Here is a 22,500-nt window from a genome sequence, read left to right on the forward strand (position 1 = left end):
CTCCTCTATCATCTCTGACACCACTAAGTAATATGTTAACTTCTCCTTTATCATCTCTGACATCACTAAGTAATATGTTAACCTCTCCTTTATCATCTCTGACATCACTAAGTAATATGTTAACTTCTCCTCTATCATCTCTGACACCACTAAGTAATATGTTAACTTCTCCTTTATCATCTCTGACATCACTAAGTAATATGTTAACCTCTCCTCTATCATCTCTGACACCACTAAGTAATATGTTAACTTCTCCTTTATCATCTCTGACATCACTAAGTAATATGTTAACCTCTTTCTGTTTATCATCTCTGACATCACTAAGTAATATGTTAACCTCTCCTCTATCATCTCTGACACCACTAAGTAATATGTTAACTTCTCCTTTATCATCTCTGACATCACTAAGTAATATGTTAACCTCTCCTCTATCATCTCTGACACCACTAAGTAATATGTTAACTTATCCTTTATCATCTCTGACATCACTAAGTAATATGTTAACCTCTCCTTTATCATCTCTGACATCACTAAGTAATATGTTAACCTCTCCTTTATCATCTCTGACATCACTGAGTAATGTTTTACCCTCTTTACTCTGCAGGATTTAAGTAATAAGGACATGAAGCGGGACCTGTATATTGTTTCACAAGTCATCAGAACCGGTAAGCTACTCTTTCTCAGATGTTAAATCGGCGTGTCCCAAATGGCACCATATTCCCAATGTAGTGCATACATTTTGAGCCCCATGGGTCAAAAGTAGTGCACTTTATACTGTAAGGAACAAGGTGCCATTTTGGGACACAGTAATAATCTAATTTGGTCTCCGTGAAGCAGAACACAGAGACAGTAAAGCAGTGTGCTGTTTGTGTTTCTTAATTTGAGGAAATGAGCTTGGGTCACCTGCTGTGTCCCCAGCATCTCAAGTGTGTGTATCTCTGCATGCACTTTGTCATCTCTCTGGCTGGCTCTAAAAGCTCTTTTTCTCCCTCTATCATATGTTTTCTAGTCCTACATCTACCTTTAAATTCAATGTTTTATACAAAGCATTCGGAGTAATGCGTTCCACTGATTCTCTTCCTCTGTTAATTACATTTTTTTTTAAACTCCAGTATCTTAGTACAGTTCTTCCTCTAGCTGATTGTTTTACAGATCTACAGAAGCCGAATCATAATTTGACCCAGTTTCTTACAGCAGAAGAATTATCCTGCAACAACAGGAAATGTGAATTATTATCTGGATTATAATTAATGGATGTAGTTTTGTGAGGGTTGCTATATTTTTTGTTAGGGCAAATCAATTCTGAAATTTCTAAATGGAAATTACAAACTTCAGAAGCTTTTTTAATAGTGCTGAACGATTAGTGTTTTTTGAGGTCGGTTTGGTTACGGTTCGATTATTTAAAAAAATGATTAAGGTTTTCAATTTTTGTTTTTTACATTAAATGCACTTTGCATTATTGGGGTTGAATGCTGTAGCTACGCAGACTAAAACAATACAAGTCCCACGATGGTAGTGACTGTCCATTACTGCTTATCACTTATTAGCCATCATTTCTTCACATTACTTTAACAAAATATTTCAGTTGTTGTTGATACTACATGTGTTTGATTTATTGGGGTCTGACACATAAGGAACATACATTTAAAAACATGAACATGTAGTGTGTCCATCTATCAGTCACACGTGTCAGTACACACAACCAGTAGGTCACGTGTCAGTACATACAACCAGTAGGTCTCATGTCAGTACATACAACCAGTAGGTCACATGTCAGTACACACAACCAGTAGGTCTCATGTCAGTACACACAACCAGTAGGTCACGTGTCAGTACACACAACCAGTAGGTCACGTGTCAGTACATACAACCAGTAGGTCTCATGTCAGTACATACAACCAGTAGGTCACATGTCAGTACACACAACCAGTAGGTCTCATGTCAGTACACACAACCAGGAGGTCAAATGTCAGTACATACACACAACCAGTAGATCACATGTCAGTAAACACAACCAGTAGGTCATATGTCAGTACATACACACAACCAGTAGGTCACATGTCAGTAAACACAACCTGTAGGTCATATGTCAGTACATAAACACAACCAGTAGGTCACATGTCAGTACACACAACCAGTAGGTCACATGTCAGTACACACAACCAGTAGGTCACATGTCAGTACAGTACACACAACCAGTCGGTCACATGTCAGTACATAAACACAACCAGTAGGTCACATGTCAGTACATACACACAACCAGTAGGTCACATGTCAGTACATACACACAACCAGTAGATCACATGTCAGTAAACACAACCAGTAGGTCATATGTCAGTACATACACACAACCAGTAGGTCACATGTCAGTAAACACAACCTGTAGGTCATATGTCAGTACATAAACACAACCAGTAGGTCACATGTCAGTACACACAACCAGTAGGTCACATGTCAGTACACACAACCAGTAGGTCACATGTCAGTACAGTACACACAACCAGTAGGTCACATGTCAGTACACACAACCAGTAGGTCACATGTCAGTACATACACACAACCAGTAGGTCACATGTCAGTACATACACACAACCAGTAGATCACATGTCAGTAAACACAACCAGTAGGTCATATGTCAGTACATACACACAACCAGTAGGTCACATGTCAGTAAACACAACCTGTAGGTCATATGTCAGTACATAAACACAACCAGTAGGTCACATGTCAGTACACACAACCAGTAGGTCACATGTCAGTAAACACAACCAGTAGGTCATATGTCAGTACATAAACACAACCAGTAGGTCACATGTCAGTAAACACAACCAGTAGGTCATATGTCAGTACATAAACACAACCAGTAGGTCAAATGTCATTACACACAACCAGTAGGTCATATGTCAGTACATACACACAACCAGTAGGTCACATGTCAGTAAACACAACCAGTAGGTCATATGTCAGTACATAAACACAACCAGTAGGTCACATGTCAGTACACACAACCAGTAGGTCATATGTCAGTACACACAACCAGTAGGTCAAATGTCATTACACACAACCAGTAGGTCATATGTCAGTACACACAACCAGTAGGTCAAATGTCAGTACATATACACAACCAGTAGGTCACATGTCAGTAAACACAACCAGTAGGTCACATGTCAGTACATACACACAATAAGTAGGTCACATGTCAGTACACACAACCAGTAGGTCAAATGTCAGTACATATACACAACCAGTAGGTAACATGTCAGTACACACAACCAGTAGGTCAAATGTCATTACACACAACCAGTAGGTCATATGTCAGTACATACACACAATAAGTAGGTCACATGTCAGTACACACAACCAGTAGGTCAAATGTCAGTACATAAACACAACCAGTAGGTCACATGGGGGAAAGGCGTTGTGCTCTGAGGTGTTGCGTTATTTATTTTTATATAAGATGGAAGGGAGTTCCATGCACTCATGGCTCTGTATAATACTGTAAGGTTCCTTGAATTTGTTCTGGACCTGGTGGGACTGTGTGTATGTCTGGTGGGGTAAGTGTGTGTATCAGCACTGTGTGTAAGTTGACTATGCAAAAACTTTGATTTTCCAGCACATTAATATTTCTTATAAAAACAAGAACTGACGCAGTCAGTTTTTCCTCATCTCTTAACAAGAGAGACTGCCATGCATGGTATTAATATTAGCCCTCTGATTGCAATGAAGAGCAAGACGTGCAGCTCTGTTCTGAGTCAGCTGCAGCTTAACTAGGTCCTTCTTTGCAGCACTTGACCATATGACTGGACAATAATCAAGTTTAGACAAAACTGCAGCCTGCAGGACTTTCTTTTAGGTGTGTGGTGTCAAAAAAGCAGAGCATCTTTTTATTACGGACAGACCTCTCCCCATCTTTACAACCATTGGATCTATACAGTGCCTTGGAAAGTATTCAGACCCCTTGACCTTTTCCACATTTTGTTACGTTAAAGCTTTATTCTAAAATGGATTTTAAAAAATCCTCAGCAATCTACACACAATAACCCATAATGACAAAGCAAAAACAGAGTTTGCCAAAAGGCACCTAAAGACTCTCAGACCATGAGAAACAAAATTCACTGGTCTGATGAACCCAAGACTGAACCTTTGACTACCAAGTATTACGTCTGGAGGATACCTGGCACCATCCCAACAGTGAAGCGTGGTGGTGGCAGCATCATGCTGTGGGGATGTTTTTCAGCGGAAGGGACTGTGAGACTAGTCAAGATTGAGGCACAGATGAACAGCGCAAAGTACAAAGAGATCCTTGATGAAAACCTGCTCCAGAGTGCTCAGACTGTGGCAAAGGATCTCCTTCCAACAGGATAACGACACTAAGCACACAGCCAAGACAGCGTGGGAGTGGCTTTGGGACAAGTCTCTGAATGTCCTTGAGTGGCCCAGCCAGAGTCTGGACTTTAACCCTATCGAAAATCTCTGGAAAGACCTGAAAATAGCTGTGCAGCAACTCTCCCATCCAACCTGACAGAGCTTGAGAGGATATGCAAAGAAGAATGGGAGAAACTCTCCAAATACAGGTGTGCCAAACTTGTAGCGTCATACTCAAGAAGACTCAAGGCTGTAATCGCTGAAAGAGGTGCTTCGACAAATGACTGTAATAATTGATTATTATTGTCATTATGGGGTATTGTGTGTAGATTGATGAGGACAAAAAAGAAACAATTTTATAAATTTCAGAACAAGGCTGTAACCTAACAAAATGTAGAAAAACGTCAAGGTGTCTGAATACTTTCTGAATGCACTGTATGTTTAGACTATGACAGTTTACAGTCTAAGGTAACACCAAGTAATTTAGTCTCCTCAACAGCCATTCATTAACATATTCAGCTGAGGTCTAGAACTTAGGGAGTCATTTGTGCAAAATTCAATGCTCTTAGTTTTAGAGAAGTTCAGGACCAGTGTATTACTGGCCACCCATTCCAAAACAGACTGCAACTCTTTGTTAAGGGTTTTAATTTACTTCCTTAGCTGTGGTTGGTGGTGCTGGTTGAATCATCAGCATACATGGACACACATGATTTGTTTAATGCCATCAGAATGTCATTGGTAAAAATTTGAAAAGAGTAGAGGGCCAAGAGAGCTTCCCTGCAGTACACCAAACTTTACATGTTTGACATTAGAGAAGCTTCCATTAAAGAAAACCCTCTCTCAGTTCTATTAGATAGATACTGTCGCTCTGAATCCATGATATGGCAGAGGTTGAAAAGCCATAACACATGCGTTTTCTCAATAACAATTTATGGTCAATAATATCACTGAAATCTAACAGTACAGCTCCCACTATCTTCTTATTATCAATTTCTTTCAACCAATCATCAGTTATTTGTGTCAGTGCAGTACATTGGCTGATAGGTATGCTGTTAGAACGAGTAAATACCTTTTCTTTAAATATATGACAGATAGGAGTGGCTATATAGTCAGCTACAATCCTCAGTAACTTTCCATCTATGTTGTCAATGCCAGGTTTGTCTTTATTGATAGATAACAATCATTTTTCCAACTCTCCCACACTAACTTTATCAAATTCAAATGTACAATGCTTTTCTTTTCATATTTTTTTTATTTTCATGCATGAGTATGATGGCTAACATTCATTGTTCATTGTTGGAATTTCCTGCCTAAGTTTGCCCACTTTGCCAATGAAGTAATCCTCAAAATAATTGGTCACATCAAATGGTTTTGTGATGAATAAGCCATCTGATTCGATGAAAGATTTGTCTTTGAATTTTGTCTTTCTAATTTCATTTAAAATACTCCAAAGCTTTTTTTTTTTCCGTCATTCTTTATATCATTGATCTTGGCTTCATAATACAGTTTCTTCTTCTTCTTTGTGTTGAGTTTAGTCTCATCATTTCTCCATTTGCAGTAAGTCAGATGTGCAGTCAGACTTATTAGCCAGTCCTTTGATGATGTTATTCTTTAATTCCAAGTCATCATCTCATCTCTACAGATCATCTCTATAGATTTTCTGCCTATGCTGTCTGACAGAATCACTATTTTAGTAGTTCTTCAATGTAAATAAGACATCATTTTATGACAGCTGAATACCAATATCAAGACACAGATCGTGTTTTTTCAGGTAGAGATACATCTGCTTTTTATCCCTCTTTATCGTGGATTTAAAAAATATATATAAAATGGAATTCAAATAATTGAACCGACTTCAGACAATTAGTTTAATTCGGGTTAATTGCTACTTTTTAAACATCACTACAAGTTTTACATTTCCTGCTGTAAAGGAAAACAAGTTTTTTTTTGCTACTGTCTGCTCAGATCCAGGTGACATTTAGGCTATGACAGACAGACAGACAGACAGACAGACAGACAGACAGACAGACAGACAGACAGACAGACAGACAGACAGACAGACAGACAGACAGACAAAACACACACACACACAGGCAGACTAACTGCGGTGACCACAGAGCAGTTGTTGCCACTGCTGTGTGTTCTGTGTTCCCCTTCACACCTTCAGACAGGACTATTAATGGTGTACACACACCTTCAGACAGGACTATCCATGGTATACACACACGAATAGGCATAGTTATGTTTGTTTGTCTAGCTACATTGTTTCATAGCTAGCATATTCACACAGGGTTGTTTACATGTGAGTGTATCATTGTCATGGTATGGTATGATGTGATTGTGATAAGGTCTCTCTCTCTCTGTGTGTGTGTGTGTGTGTGTGTGTGTGTGTGTGTGTGTGTGTGTGTGTGTGTGTGTGTGTGTGTGTGTGTGTGTGTGTGTGTGTGTGTGTGTATGTGTGTGAATGTGTGTGTGTGTGTGTGTGTGTGTGTGTGTGCAGGTCGGATGCTGCTGAATGACTCTAAGAAGGGTCCTCCTCACGTCCAGTACAGAAGGCCGTACGGCTGTGCGGTTCTGGCCATGAGTGATGTACTACAGACCATCTCAGAACTAAAGGAGGAGAAGGACTTTGTTCTCAAAGTCTACACGTGAGTAGCATACACACACATACTTGCACACACATGAACATACATTATGCATACACACACATACTTGCACACACATGAACATACATTATGCATACACACACACACACACATTCGGACACACACACACACATACACACATTCGGACACACACACATACATTCAGACACACATACACACACATTCGGACACACACACAAACACATTCAGACACACACACACATTCAGACACACACACACATTCGGACACACACACAAACACATTCAGACACACACACACACACACACACATTCGGACACGCACACACACATTGCGCATGCTGTATATATATCTATATAGCCAGTATTGTCTTTTTAAACAGACTCCAGTCACATCCTGATAGCCAGTCCACCATTAGACTCAGACATATTAGAATAGGAAACAAACCCTTGTAATACTGAGTGCCGACGCAATATTCCCCATCAGCAATGAACAACTAATGATGAACTCCTTCTGGCCATAGAGAATAGAGAAATCTACGTATTAACATTGTAAAATGATTATGCCCTATGTTAAACCAAAATGGTTGCATTTGTAAGGCTTTTGTCTTTGGAAAAATACAATCACAACAGAAATGGTTATGTCTTGCTCTGTTGGGCTCATTAGGCCCTTATGTTTTCCCCCATCACACAGTCTTAATGTGTTTACTATGGAAAGGAAGCAGAAGTTGAATGCTGATCGAGTCAGAATTGAAGAAACACTACTTGCTGTTAATGTTTCATTCTCCTTACTAATTTTCCACAAGTGAAATTGAACTCGACTGTTAAGCGTTAAGGTTATGTTAGCACTCTGTAATAAATGTTGATATACATATATATATGTGTCCAACCGCCTCGATTCCGTTTTATGTATTTATATTTTAAAATATATATTTTTTTATACATCAAATCAAATCAAATTGATTCATATAGCCCTTCGTACATCAGCTGATATCTCAAAGTGCTGTACAGAAACCCAGCCTAAAACCCCAAACAGCAAGCAATGCAGGTGTAGAAGCACGGTGGCTAGGAAAAACTCCCTAGAAAGGCCAAAACCTAGGAAGAAACCTAGAGAGGAATCAGGCTATGTGGGGTGGCCAGTCCTCTTCTGGCTGTGCCGGGTGGAGATTATAACAGAACATGGCCAAGATGTTCAAATGTTAATAAATGACCAGCACGGTCCAATATTGGATAACGGTTTTAGACTCAGACCCAGAAAATGGTATATAATACATTGCAGTTGAGGAACAATGAGCATTCTGCTTTGAAAGTTGATAAACTTGTAAACCACACTTTTGAGAAAATAGCCCTTGAATGTTTTGGTACACCTACACGAGAGCTCTTCTTTGTCTACACCCTTGATGGCTGATGTTATATCTTTTGAAAACAGTGCGGTAGAAAGGACTATCAACACATACCGAGCAGCTCACGTTTATAGACAGAAGCATGCTACATGACAGACCAATCCAAAACTCATCTCCCAGCATGTCCAGTCCATCCATTATCTTAGCCAATCATGGCTAGCGGGAAGTTTCCTGACTTTTTCCATGGCTAAACCAACTGGGCTCGTAATTTACGGATAAAATACAATTTTGTCATTAAGGTACATGAAAGTTCATATGTCCTGAAGCCATTTCTGCTAAAAAAAAAACGCATTACGCTCAAATGCCTCTCCTGTGAAGGAGTGACATGCGACATACGCCTAGCTAATAGATACAATTGTTTGATCTGTTGATTGAGGTATTGATTGATTTAATAATTGATTGATTTAACTCTAATTTAAGAAGAGATGTTCAAAACATTTTTCTACTGTATTTTTTTAACTACAGTTGAAGTTGGAAGTTTACATACACCTTAGCCAAATACATTTTTTAAAAACTCTGTTTTTCCCAATTCCTGACATTTAATCCTAGTAGAATTTCCCTGTCTTAGGTCAGTTTTGATCACCACTTTTATTTTAAGAATGTGAAATGTCAGAATAATAGTAGAGAATGTCACGGCTGTTGAAAGAACTGGACCAAGGTGCAGCGTGGTGAACGTACATGTTCCTTTATTTCATATGACGCCGACAAAAACAATAAACCATCCAAAACAACCGTGAAGCTAAAGGCTATAGTGCCAACAAACAAAGACAACTTCCCACACAGAAAGGAAGGAAAAGGGCTACCTAAGTATGGTTCCCAATCAGAGACAACGATAGACAGCTGTCCCTGATTGAGAACCATACCCGGCCAAAACATAGAAACACTAAATCATAGAAAACGAAACCTAGAATGCCCACCCCAAATCACACCCAAACCAAATAGAGACATAAAAAGGATCTCTAAAGTTAGGGCGTGACAGAGAGAGTGATTTATTTCAGCTTTTATTTCTTTCATCACATTCCCAGTGGGTCAGAAGTTTACATTCACTCAATTAGTATTTACTAGCATTGCTTTTAAATTGTTTAACTTGGGTCAAACGTTTGGGGTAGCCTTCCACAAGCTTCCCACAATAAGTTGGGTGAATTTTGGCCCATTCCTCCTGACACAGCTGGAGTAACTGAGTCAGGTTTGTAGGCCTCCTTGCTCGCACACGCTTTTTCAGTTCTGCCCACAAATAGGATTGAGGTCAGGGCTTTGTGATGGCCACTCCAATACATTGACTTTGTTGTCCTTAAGCCATTTTGACACAACTTTTGAAGTATGCTTGGTGTCATTGTCCATTTGGAAGACCCATTTGCGAACAAACTTTAACTTCCTGACCAATGTCTTGAGATGTTGCTTCAATATATCCACATCATTTTCCTGCCTCATGATGTCATCTATTTTGTAAAGTGCACCAGTCCCTCCTGCAGCAAAGCATCCCCACAACATGATGCTGCCACCCCCGTGCTTCACGGTTGGGATGTTATTCTTCGGCTTGCAAGCCTCCCCCTTTTTCCTCTAAACATCACGATGGTCATTATGGCTAAACAGTTCTGTTTTCGCTTCATCAGACTAGAGGACATTTCTCCAAAAAGTACAAAATTTGTCCCCATGTGCAGTTGCAAGCGGCCTTTCAGGTTATATCGATATTGGACTCGTTTTACTGCTGTTATGGATTATTTTGTACCTGTTTCCTCCAGCATCTTCACAAGGTCCTTTGCTGTTGTTCTGGGATTGATTTGCACTTTTCTCACCAAAGTACGTTCATCTCAAGGAGACAGAATGCGTCTCCTTCCTGAGTGATATGACGGCTGTGTGGTCCCATGGTGTTTATATTTGTGTACTATTGTTCGTACAGATGAACGTAGTATCTTCAGGCGTTTGGAAATTGCTCCCAAGGATGAACCAGACTTGTGGAGGTCAACAATTTTTTTTCAGAGGTCTGGGGTGATTTCTTTTGATTTTCCTATGATGTCAAGCAAAGAAGCACTGAGTTTGAAGGTAGGCCTTCAAATACATCCACAGGTACACCTCCAATCGACTCAAATGATGTCAATAAGCCTATCAGAAGCTTGTAAATCCATGACATAATTTTCTGGATTTTACAAGCTGTTTAAAACCTCATTGGGATAGGCATGTCGCTAGCAGGACACCTCGACAACGTCCGGTGGAATTGCAGAGAGCCAAATTCAAATTAAATTACTTTTCATCGTAATGATGAGACCAAGGCACAGAGTGATAAGAATACATTCTTCTTTAATTAACGAAGAACACTTAAACAAACTAACAAAACTAACAAAACGAACGTGAAGCTATGATAAACCGAGTGCTGACATGCAGCTACACATAGACAATAACCTACAAAACCAAAATGGAAAATGGCAACCTAAATAGGATCCCCAATCAGAGACAACGCTGTCTCCGATTGGGAACCAATTCAGGCCACCATAGACCTACATATACCTAGACATACCGAAACCCCATAGAATTACAAAAACCCTAGACAAGACAAAAACCACATACCACCCTCGTCACACCCTGACCTAACCAAAATAATATAGAAAACAATTATAACTAAGGTCAGGGAGTGACAACTTTCATAAAATCACAAGTGCAATACATCAAAATTTAGCTTAAAGGATTTCAAAAAAGCTTTACGGTGAAAGTAAACCATGCGATTATCTCAGGACAGCAACTCGCATACCAACACATGAAAAACATATTTAAACCAGGCAGGTGCGACACGAAAGTCAGAAATAGCTCTATAAAAATGCCTTACCTTTGATCATCTTCTGTTGGCACTCCAAAAGGTCCCAGTTACATCACAAATGGTCCTTTTGTTCGATATTGTCCTTCTTTATATCCATAAAAACTCAGTTTAGCTGGCGTGCTTCAGTCAGTAATCCACTCAGTTTCCCTCCATCAAAATGCATACAAAATGAATCCCAAACGTTACTAATAAACTTTTCCAAACAAGTGAAACAACGTTTATAATCAAACCTTAGGTACCCTAATACGCAAATAGTATGTTCATTACCGGAGATAAATAAGAAAGAACAAGCTTTAATCTGTCTGTAAACAATTGTTGGAAAAATTACCTGTGTCATGTGTCATGCACAAAGTAGATGTCCTAACCGACTTGCCAAAACTAAAGTTTGTTAACAAGAAATTTATGGGAGTGGTTGAAAAACGAGATTTAATGGCTCCAACCTAAGTGTATGTAAACTTCCGACTTCAACTGTAGATGTCGTCTAAAGTTCTGGTTCAGACATTTTGACGGTTTAGACGGTTTTAAACAAATATGACAGTCCATCCTTGAAGAAAATCCCTCATATTCAACATCATAGCCCTGTGGAGAATGACAGAGAATTCCAGAACAGAGGAGGCCAGAACAGGTTGAATATTTTGTTACCATTGGCACCAAAAGGGATTGGATCAGAGCAGGGGTTGGCAGTGAAGTGATTATGCTGGCTAGGAGCTAATCAGCTGAAATGGACTGGAGGGAGTTCTGGACTGTAGTTGCTGTGGTTCTGTGGCAGTCAGGTAAGAGGTATCACAGTCTCTGTCTTGCTCTCGCTTTCTCTCGCGCTCTCTCTCCCATGTGCTCTCTCATGTGCTCTCTCTCTGTCTCTCTCTCGATCTCAATTTCTGTCTCGATCTCTTTTTATTTCTCTCTTGGTATTTCTCAATCCTCCCCTCTCTCTTTTCCCTCTCTCTTTCTGTCATTTCGGTCATCTCAATTAAATGAGTCTCTCTCTCTCTCTCTCTCTCTCTTTCTGTCTCTCTCTCTCTGTTTCCTTTCTCTCTCTCTGATTATCAAATGTCAGGGTCTACATCGTTGACGAGCCTTGTCTTCTTGCTGGGTATTTGGATGAGCCCAGATGTTTTATTGGTCAGAACACAGGTGGATATTGTCTCTGTGGTGGGTGTCTTGTTTAGATCAGGAGGCAGTGGATATTGGCTGGGTATTAGGATGAGATATCCTTGGAGATCCTTGGAGACAGGCTCTGTGCTGTCTGGGTATTAGGATGAGGTAACCTTGGAGACAGGCTCTGTGCTGTCTGGGTATTAGGATGAGATATCCTTGGAGATCCTTGGAGACAGGCTCTGTGCTGTCTGGGTATTAGGATGAGGTAACCTTGGAGATCCTTAGAGACAGGCTCTGTGCTGTCTGGGTATTAGGATGAGAGATCCTTGGAGACAGGCTCTGTGCTGTCTGGGTATTAAGATGAGGTAACCTTTGAGATCCTTGGAGACAGGCTCTGTGCTGTCTGGGTGTTAAGATGAGGTAACCTTTGAGATCCTTGGAGACAGGCTCTGTGCTGTCTGGGTATTAGGATGAGATATCCTTGGAGATCCTTAGAGACAGGCTCTGTGCTGCCTGGGTATTAAGATGAGGTAACCTTTGAGATCCTTGGAGACAGGCTCTGTGCTGTCTGGGTATTAGGATGAGGTAACCTTTGAGATCCTTTGAGACAGGCTCTGTGCTGTCTGGGTATTAAGATGAGGTAACCTTTGAGATCCTTGGAGACAGGCTCTGTGCTGTCTGGGTATTAGGATGAGGTAACCTTGGAGATCCTTGGAGACAGGCTCTGTGCTGTCTGGGTATTAGGATGAGGTAACCTTGGAGATCCTTGGAGACAGGCTTTGTGCTGTCTGGGTATTAGGATGAGATATCCTTGGAGATCCTTAGAGACAGGCTCTGTGCTGCCTGGGTATTAAGATGAGGTAACCTTTGAGATCCTTGGAGACAGGCTCTGTGCTGTCTGGGTATTAGGATGAGGTAACCTTGGAGATCCTTTGAGACAGGCTCTGTGCTGTCTGGGTATTAAGATGAGGTAACCTTTGAGATCCTTGGAGACAGGCTCTGTGCTGTCTGGGTATTAGGATGAGGTAACCTTGGAGATCCTTGGAGACAGGCTCTGTGCTGTCTGGGTATTAGGATGAGGTAACCTTGGAGATCCTTTGAGACAGGCTCTGTGCTGGCTGGGTATTAGGATGAGGTAACCTTGGAGATCCTTTGAGACAGGCTCTGTACTGTCTGGGTATTAGGATGAGGTAACCTTGGAGATCCTTGGAGACAGGCTCTGTGCTGTCTGGGTATTAGGATGAGGTAACCTTGGAGATCCTTAGAGACAGGCTCTGTACTGTCTGGGTATTAGGATGAGGTAACCTTGGAGATCCTTGGAGACGGGCTCTGTGCTGTCTGGGTATTAGGATGAGGTAACCTTGGAGATCCTTAGAGACAGGCTCTGTGCTGTCTGGGTATTAGGATGAGGTAACCTTGGAGATCCTTGGAGACAGGCTCTGTGCTGTCTGGGTATTAGGATGAGGTAACCTTGGAGATCCTTGGAGACAGGCTTTGTGCTGTCTGGGTATTAGGATGAGATATCCTTGGAGATCCTTAGAGACAGGCTCTGTGCTGCCTGGGTATTAAGATGAGGTAACCTTTGAGATCCTTGGAGACAGGCTCTGTGCTGTCTGGGTATTAGGATGAGGTAACCTTGGAGATCCTTTGAGACAGGCTCTGTGCTGTCTGGGTATTAAGATGAGGTAACCTTTGAGATCCTTGGAGACAGGCTCTGTGCTGTCTGGGTATTAGGATGAGGTAACCTTGGAGATCCTTGGAGACAGGCTCTGTGCTGTCTGGGTATTAGGATGAGGTAACCTTGGAGATCCTTTGAGACAGGCTCTGTGCTGGCTGGGTATTAGGATGAGGTAACCTTGGAGATCCTTTGAGACAGGCTCTGTACTGTCTGGGTATTAGGATGAGGTAACCTTGGAGATCCTTGGAGACAGGCTCTGTGCTGTCTGGGTATTAGGATGAGGTAACCTTGGAGACAGGCTCTGTGCTGTCTGGGTATTAGGATGAGATATCCTTGGAGATCCTTGGAGACAGGCTCTGTGCTGTCTGGGTATTAGGATGAGGTAACCTTGGAGATCCTTAGAGACAGGCTCTGTGCTGTCTGGGTATTAGGATGAGAGATCCTTGGAGACAGGCTCTGTGCTGTCTGGGTATTAAGATGAGGTAACCTTTGAGATCCTTGGAGACAGGCTCTGTGCTGTCTGGGTGTTAAGATGAGGTAACCTTTGAGATCCTTGGAGACAGGCTCTGTGCTGTCTGGGTATTAGGATGAGATATCCTTGGAGATCCTTAGAGACAGGCTCTGTGCTGCCTGGGTATTAAGATGAGGTAACCTTTGAGATCCTTGGAGACAGGCTCTGTGCTGTCTGGGTATTAGGATGAGGTAACCTTTGAGATCCTTTGAGACAGGCTCTGTGCTGTCTGGGTATTAAGATGAGGTAACCTTTGAGATCCTTGGAGACAGGCTCTGTGCTGTCTGGGTATTAGGATGAGGTAACCTTGGAGATCCTTGGAGACAGGCTCTGTGCTGTCTGGGTATTAGGATGAGGTAACCTTGGAGATCCTTGGAGACAGGCTTTGTGCTGTCTGGGTATTAGGATGAGATATCCTTGGAGATCCTTAGAGACAGGCTCTGTGCTGCCTGGGTATTAAGATGAGGTAACCTTTGAGATCCTTGGAGACAGGCTCTGTGCTGTCTGGGTATTAGGATGAGGTAACCTTGGAGATCCTTTGAGACAGGCTCTGTGCTGTCTGGGTATTAAGATGAGGTAACCTTTGAGATCCTTGGAGACAGGCTCTGTGCTGTCTGGGTATTAGGATGAGGTAACCTTGGAGATCCTTGGAGACAGGCTCTGTGCTGTCTGGGTATTAGGATGAGGTAACCTTGGAGATCCTTTGAGACAGGCTCTGTGCTGGCTGGGTATTAGGATGAGGTAACCTTGGAGATCCTTTGAGACAGGCTCTGTACTGTCTGGGTATTAGGATGAGGTAACCTTGGAGATCCTTGGAGACAGGCTCTGTGCTGTCTGGGTATTAGGATGAGGTAACCTTGGAGATCCTTAGAGACAGGCTCTGTACTGTCTGGGTATTAGGAAGAGGTAACCTTGGAGATCCTTGGAGACGGGCTCTGTGCTGTCTGGGTATTAGGATGAGGTAACCTTGGAGACGGGCTCTGTGCTGCCTGGGTATTAGGATGAGGTAACCTTGGAGATGCTTGGAGACGGACTCTGTGCTGTCTGGGTATTAGGATGAGGTAACCTTGGAGATGCTTGGAGACGGACTCTGTGCTGTCTGGGTATTAGGATGAGGTAACCTTGGAGATGCTTGGAGACGGACTCTGTGCTGTCTGGGTATTAGGATGAGGTAACCTTGGAGATGCTTGAATACATTTTAAAACATTTCAAAGGTTATTTTTATGCGTGGTTACTCAAGGGTACAGAAAGCAGCTCCTTATCCAAACAGCAAGGCTGCCCACGACAGCTGAAACAGAGCATTACCTAGTCAACAGCATTTTTTATCAGGCCCACAATCTGGAAGCAATGTACTACAATCCTGTGTATGTGACAGAGACTGATCAATATCAGCGCCACCAGCTAGCACCTCCATCCCAGGCTGTTCCAGCGTGCCACGAGGGGCTGGTAAAGGTCTGATCCATGTAGCTGTCCATTGAGCAGCCCACTTCCACAATAAGCACCTCCACCTGTATTTGGCCACACAGGAAAGCCCCTCATCATCAACATCACACCAGCTTCCTGTTACACCAGAATGCACACACACACACACACACACACACACACACACACACACACACACACACACACACACACACACACACACACACACACACACACACACACACGCGCACACACACACACACACACTGACCCACCGAGCCCATACCCAGCATGCCCTCGTTCACACTTTTATCCACTCTGCTGCTTTCCAATAAGGTGTAAGTGATCCTTTCCAGAGTGCTGTGCAGCACATCCACCAGCCCAGGGCTCTTAGTGGGACATATCCATATCATTGAGGTCATGGAGAAGAGTGACCGTGGCCGTGCGTGCGTGCGTGCGTGCGTGCGTGCGTGTGTGTGTGTGTGCGTGTGTTGATGAGGTATGGGAAGAAAGGGAACTAGAGACCAGCTAGAAGACAGACAGAGAAAGACATGCAGACTGGCAGGCAGACAGACAGAGACAGACAGACAGACAGACTGGCAGGCAGACAGACAGAGACAGACAGACAGACAGGCACACAGACTGGCAGGCAAACACAGACAGACAGACAGACAGGCACACAGACTGGCAGGCAAACACAGACAGACAGACAGACAGGCACACAGACAGGCAGGCAAACACAGACAGACAGACAGACAGACAGGCAGGCAGACTGCAGGGATATAGCTAGCTAGCAGGATCTCACTCAGTCATGAACTGCAGTAGTATTGGACAGGGACAGATAATGATGCTGAATACTGCAGTAGTATTGGACAGGGACAGATAATGATGCTGAATACTGCAGTAGTATTGGACAGGGACAGATCATGATGCTGAATACTGCAGTAGTATTGGACAGGGACAGATAATGATGCTGAATACTGCAGTAGTATTGGACAGGGACATATCATGATGCTGAATACTGCAGTAGTATTGGACAGGGACATATCATGATGCTGAATACTGCAGTAGTATTGGACAGGGACAGATAATGATGCTGAATACTGCAGTAGTATTGGACAGGGACAGATAATGATGCTGAATACTGCAGTAGTATTGGACAGGGACAGATAATGATGCTGAATACTGCAGTAGTATTGGACAGGGACAGATCATGATGCTGAATACTGCAGTAGTATTGGACAGGGACATATCATGATGCTGAATACTGCAGTAGTATTGGACAGGGACAGATCATGATGCTGAATACTGCAGTAGTATTGGACAGGGACAGATCATAATGCTATGTGGATGAATTAGCTAGTAGATTGGCTATAATATACTGTAGCTGTCGATATGTGGATGAATTAGCTAGTACAGTGGTTATAATATACTGTAGTTATGTGGATGAATTAGCTAGTAGAGTGGCTATAATAAACTGTAGTTATGTGGATGAATTAGCTAGTAGAGTGGTTATAATATACTGTAGCTGTCACTATGTGGATGAATTAGCTAGTAGAGTGGCTATAATATACTGTAGTTATGTGGATGAATTAGCTAGTAGAGTGGCTATAATATACTGTAGTTATGTGGATGAATTAGCTAGTAGAGTGGCTATAATATACTGTAGTTATGTGGATGAATTAGCTAGTAGAGTGGCTATAATATACTGTAGTTATGTGGATGAATTAGCTAGTAGAGTGGCTATAATATACTGTAGTTATGTGGATGAATTAGCTAGTAGAGTGGCTATAATATACTGTAGTTATGTGGATGAATTAGCTAGTAGAGTGGCTATAATATACTGTAGTTATGTGGATGAATTAGCTAGTAGAGTGGTTATAATATACTGTAGTTATGTGGATGAATTAGCTAGTAGAGTGGCTATAATATACTGTAGTTATGTGGATGAATTAGCTAGTAGAGTGGCTATAATATACTGTAGTTATGTGGATGAATTAGCTAGGTGTCCCTGTAAGTACAGTATTTTGAAAACGTTGACCTTGCCTATTCTTTGGATTTATGTCATGTTTTGTATGTTTAGTAGATTGTCCCTCATACCGGAAACATGATGTTCCACAGTCATTGTGCTGTAAGTCACAGACGGCCTTTATATCAGCCTTTAGATAGAAAACAAGCAGCAGTTAGGACAGAACAGAAAAACAGCCAAGTAGAGAGGGATAAAATGGTAGTGAAGCCCAGGAGAAGCAGACATATCTGGACTGTATGAGCATCACATCGGCAGACTGGCTCTCAGTGCAGAGAGGACCTCTAGTGGGGGCAAGGCAAGGAGAGCTCTGCAGCATGGGTGGAGTAGAACAGAACATAGTAGAACACAGTAGAGTTGAATAGAATAGATACACAAGGAGAGCTCTGCAGACTGGAATAAATAGTATAGAGTAGAGGAGAACAGAATAGAATATAACAGAACAGAACAGAATAGAACAGAACAGAATAGAACAGAACAGAACAGAGCAGAGCAGAACAGATTAGAACAGAACAGAATAGAACAGAACAGAACAGAATAGAACAGAACAGAACAGAATAGAACAGAACAGAACAGAGCAGAACAGAATAGAACAGAACAGAATAGAACAGAACAGAACAGAATAGAACAGAACAGAACAGAACAGAATAGAACAGAACAGAACAGAGCAGAACAGAATAGAACAGAACAGAACAGAGCAGAACAGAACAGAGCAGAACAGAACAGAATAGAACAGAACAGAATAGAACAGAACAGAGCAGAGCAGAACAGAATAGAACAGAACAGCATAGAACAGAACAGAACAGAGCAGAACAGAACAGAATAGAATAGAATATAACAGAACAGAGCAGAAGACACCTCTGCAGCCTGCCTCAGTTATTGGAACAATCAGAACAAATCCAGAAGCACATGACATTACAGCAGAGATGGGAAAAGTGTGAAGAGAACAACTTCCTGGGACACACATTGTGTAAGGTGGCATTTTATACCAGAAGTGCCCAGGGCAGCTGGAGGCAAGCCCTTAGGAAGTGGAAGAGAAGTGCCAATACAGCAGACAGTTTTATTATTTACATAATGCCTTTAACATAACACACATAACACATGATATGATGCTTAGAATCCACTATCCACTTCATCTGTATGACTAGAAACACTGCATGGAACGGGATGAAGAAAACATGTTGGAGATACCGTATGTTCCCACTGCAGGATAACATTCCCAAAACACTGTATAATAATGGATTCCTACCTCATACTCAGGTGGTCATCTCAATTAAATGAGTCTCTCTGTAACGATATTCGTCTTCCTCTGACGAGGAGTATGAAGGATCGGACCAATATGCAGCGTGGTACGTGTCCATGTTGATCATTTATTAAACATTGAACATCAAAAACAAAATTACAAGGAGAATGAATGAAAACGAAACAGTTCTGTCTGGTGAAGACACAGAGACAGAAAACAATCACCCACAACTAAAATGGGGAAAACATGCTACCTAAGTATGGTTCTCAATCAGCGACAACGAACGACACCTGCCTCTGATTGAGAACCATACCTAGGTAGCCTGTTTTCCCCATTTTAGTTGTGGGTTTGTTTTCGTTCGTTCGTTCTCCTTGTTATTTAGTTTTTTGGTGTTCAATGTTTAATAAATTATCAACATGGACACTTACCACGCTGCATATTGGTCCGATCCTTCATACTCCTCGTCAGAGGAAGACGAATATCGTTACAGAATCACCCACCACAACCGGACCAAGCAGCGTGGTAACCAGGAGCAGAGGATGCTGGACTCCTGGACATGGGAGGAGATTTTGGATGGTAGGGGACCCTGGACACAGGCTGGGGAATATCGCCGCTCCCGGGAGGAGCTGGAGGCAGCCAAAGCCGAGAGGCGGCATTATGAGGAGCAGGCACGGCAGCGCAACCGGGACGAGAGGCAGCCCAATACATGTATTGGGGGGGGACAGGGGGGGGGACAGGGGGAGTGTGGCTAAGTCAGGTAGGAGACCTGAGCGAACTCCCCGTGCTTACTGTGGAGAAAGGTGGACCGGGCAGGCACCGTGTTATGCCATGAGGCGCACTTTGTCCCATGTGCGCAGGCATAGCCCGGTGCGCTACATCGCAGCGCCTCGTATCGGCCGGGCTAGAGTGGGCATCGTGCCAGGAGGAATGAAGCCGGCTCAGCGCATCTGCTCTCCAGTGCGTCTCCTCGGCCCAGGTTATATGGCACCAGCCCTACGCACGGTGTCCCCGGTTCTCCAGCCCAGCCCAGCACAGCCCAGTGCGGTCTGTTCCACCCCGCCTCACTGACCGGGCTATGGGGAGTATCCAGCCAGGACAGGTTGTGCAGGCTCGGTGCTCAAGACCTCCAGTGCGCCTTCATGGTCCGGTCCATCCGGTGCCTCCTCCACGCACCAGGCCAAAATGTTGAACAGAAATGCAATGGTTCATTGGATCAGTCTAAAACCTTGCACATACACTGCTGCCATCTAGTGGCCAAATTGCACCTGTGCTGGAATAATACATTTGGGCCTTTCTCTTGCATTTCAAAGATGATGGTACAAAAAAAATACTATTTTATTTTACCAGATCTAATGTGTTATATTCTCCTACATTCGTTTCACATTTCCATGAACGTCAAAGTGTTTCCTTTCAAATGGTACCAAGAAAATGCACATCCTTGCTTCAGGGCCTGAGCTACAGGCAGTTAGATTTGGGTATGTCATTTTAGGTGAAATTTGAAAAAAAGTGGCCGATTCTTAATTGTTTTAAGCATGTTGTTTAGTTCCGGAGGCAAGTGTTCATGTTTCTGAATAACAACGAGCAACAGCTAAATGTGCATTTTAAAGTGAGGCATGGGGCGGGTCTCTATGCAGGGTTTGCCTGCACAGATAGTCTACGGTGTTTTGAGTGTGGGTATTTGGGGCATAACAGCTTTGTGTGCCCACATAAAGGCTGTAGACAAGGTGAGAGTACAAGCAGCAGTGGGGGAAATCGAGGTCAATGAGACGCAGGCAGCAGAGGCTGGGCCTAGTCATGTTATGGATGGTGGTGTAGATGAGGCTGGGCCTAGTCATGTTATGGATGGTGGTGTAGCTGAGGCTGGGCCTAGTCATGTTATGGATGGTGGTGTAGATGAGGCTGGGCCTAGTCATGTTATGGATGGTGGTGTAGCTGAGGCTGGGTCTAGTCATGTTATGGATGGTGGTGTAGCTGAGGCTGGGCCTAGTCATGTTATGGATGGTGGTGTAGATGAGGCTGGGTCTAGTCAGGTTATAGATGGTGTTGTAGATGAGGCTGGGTCTAGTCATGTTATGGATGGTGGTGTAGCTGAGGCTGGGCCTAGTCATGTTATGGATGGTGGTGTAGATGAGGCTGGGCCTAGTCATGTTATGGATGGTGGTGTAGATGAGGCTGGGTCTAGTCAGGTTATAGATGGTGGTGTAGATGAGGCTGGGTCTAGTCATGTTATGGATGGTGGTGTAGATGAGGCTGGGCCTAGTCATGTTATGGATGGTGGTGTAGATGAGGCTGGGTCTAGTCAGGTTATGCTAGTTGATGAGGAGAGTATAGTGGGGAAGTGTAAGAGACTAGGGGGGGGGAGGAGGAGTGTGGTGTCAAGCAGAAAAGGAAAAGGGGGAGAAGAAAGAAGTTGGGAGGGGGGGGGGGGGGGTGGCCAGAGAGGAAGGGCAGGTGGTCAGGATGGGAGATGGGGAGGAGGAAAGTGAGTCTGAGGAAGAAGAAGATGAGGAGGCCTTTTTTTCCAGACATCTCCTCAATTGGCGACAGCAAGTCAAGCAGAGGGGTCAATATATACGGCGAGGGAACTGACCAGGTTCCAGAATGAGATCAAAAGGGGACAAATCTCATCTTGAGGCATCTTTTTTTTTCTGATCTGAGTTTGTAAGATCAGTACAACATGCTATGAAAAAATGAGGGGCATGGTGTCCTCTCACCCAGGAAACGGTTTAGGTTGAGGAAGTGGGTCATAACAGTGCGTAAGGGTTTACCTTCGGACACCGTTTAGATGAATGGTTTGTTTCTGGCACTGGGGCTTTTTGAGCTTTGCTATTGGTCTCTTGCTTTGCTGACTTTTCTCCCACTTCTTATGGAGTCTCTTCGGGTAGGTTCACTTTATATAAATGGCAGTGGAGATGTGGGAAAGAGGAGTCTGTTGGGTTAAAATGTAAAACAAAAGAAAGTACAGGTGTTGATTCTGCAGGAGACGCATAGTGATGTGGTGAATGAAGTCGATGTAACGGCGTAGAATGCCCTGTGTGCGTTCTCTCTCAGTTCATTCACTGCCTCATTAAGGTGTCCAGTTGAGCATATTTTTAATACTAAGTACTAATACTAATACAACTGTTGTGTGTGTAGTACTCTATATATTTTATATATATACTATATATATACTATATATATCTATATCTACATCTATCTATATATATATCTATATCTATACTATATATATACTATATATATCTATATACTCTATATATTTTGTACCAATTGAGAACTTTGGTCTAATTCCCTGAGATCTGGATTTTCTCTGGATCATTA

At 42.7% G+C, this 22,500-nt stretch overlaps 1 protein-coding gene across 28 annotated transcripts in view; it reads left to right on the forward strand.

The window, feature by feature from the left end:
* Window positions 1-22,500, forward strand: part of dock3 (dedicator of cytokinesis 3) — a 398,499-nt gene that overhangs the window by 290,781 nt on the left and 85,218 nt on the right. For all 28 annotated transcript variants that reach the window (XM_090242011.1, XM_090242016.1, XM_036984230.2 and 25 more), the window contains exons 11-12: window positions 605-665; window positions 6,866-7,013. In XM_090242011.1, the coding sequence (XP_090098137.1) occupies window positions 605-665; window positions 6,866-7,013 (209 nt within the window). The remainder of the gene's footprint in view (window positions 1-604; window positions 666-6,865; window positions 7,014-22,500) is intronic.

This window comes from Oncorhynchus mykiss, chromosome 7 (assembly GCF_057628025.1).
Source record: "Oncorhynchus mykiss isolate SJ-2025 chromosome 7, ASM5762802v1, whole genome shotgun sequence".
Taxonomy (NCBI): Eukaryota; Metazoa; Chordata; class Actinopteri; order Salmoniformes; family Salmonidae; genus Oncorhynchus; species Oncorhynchus mykiss.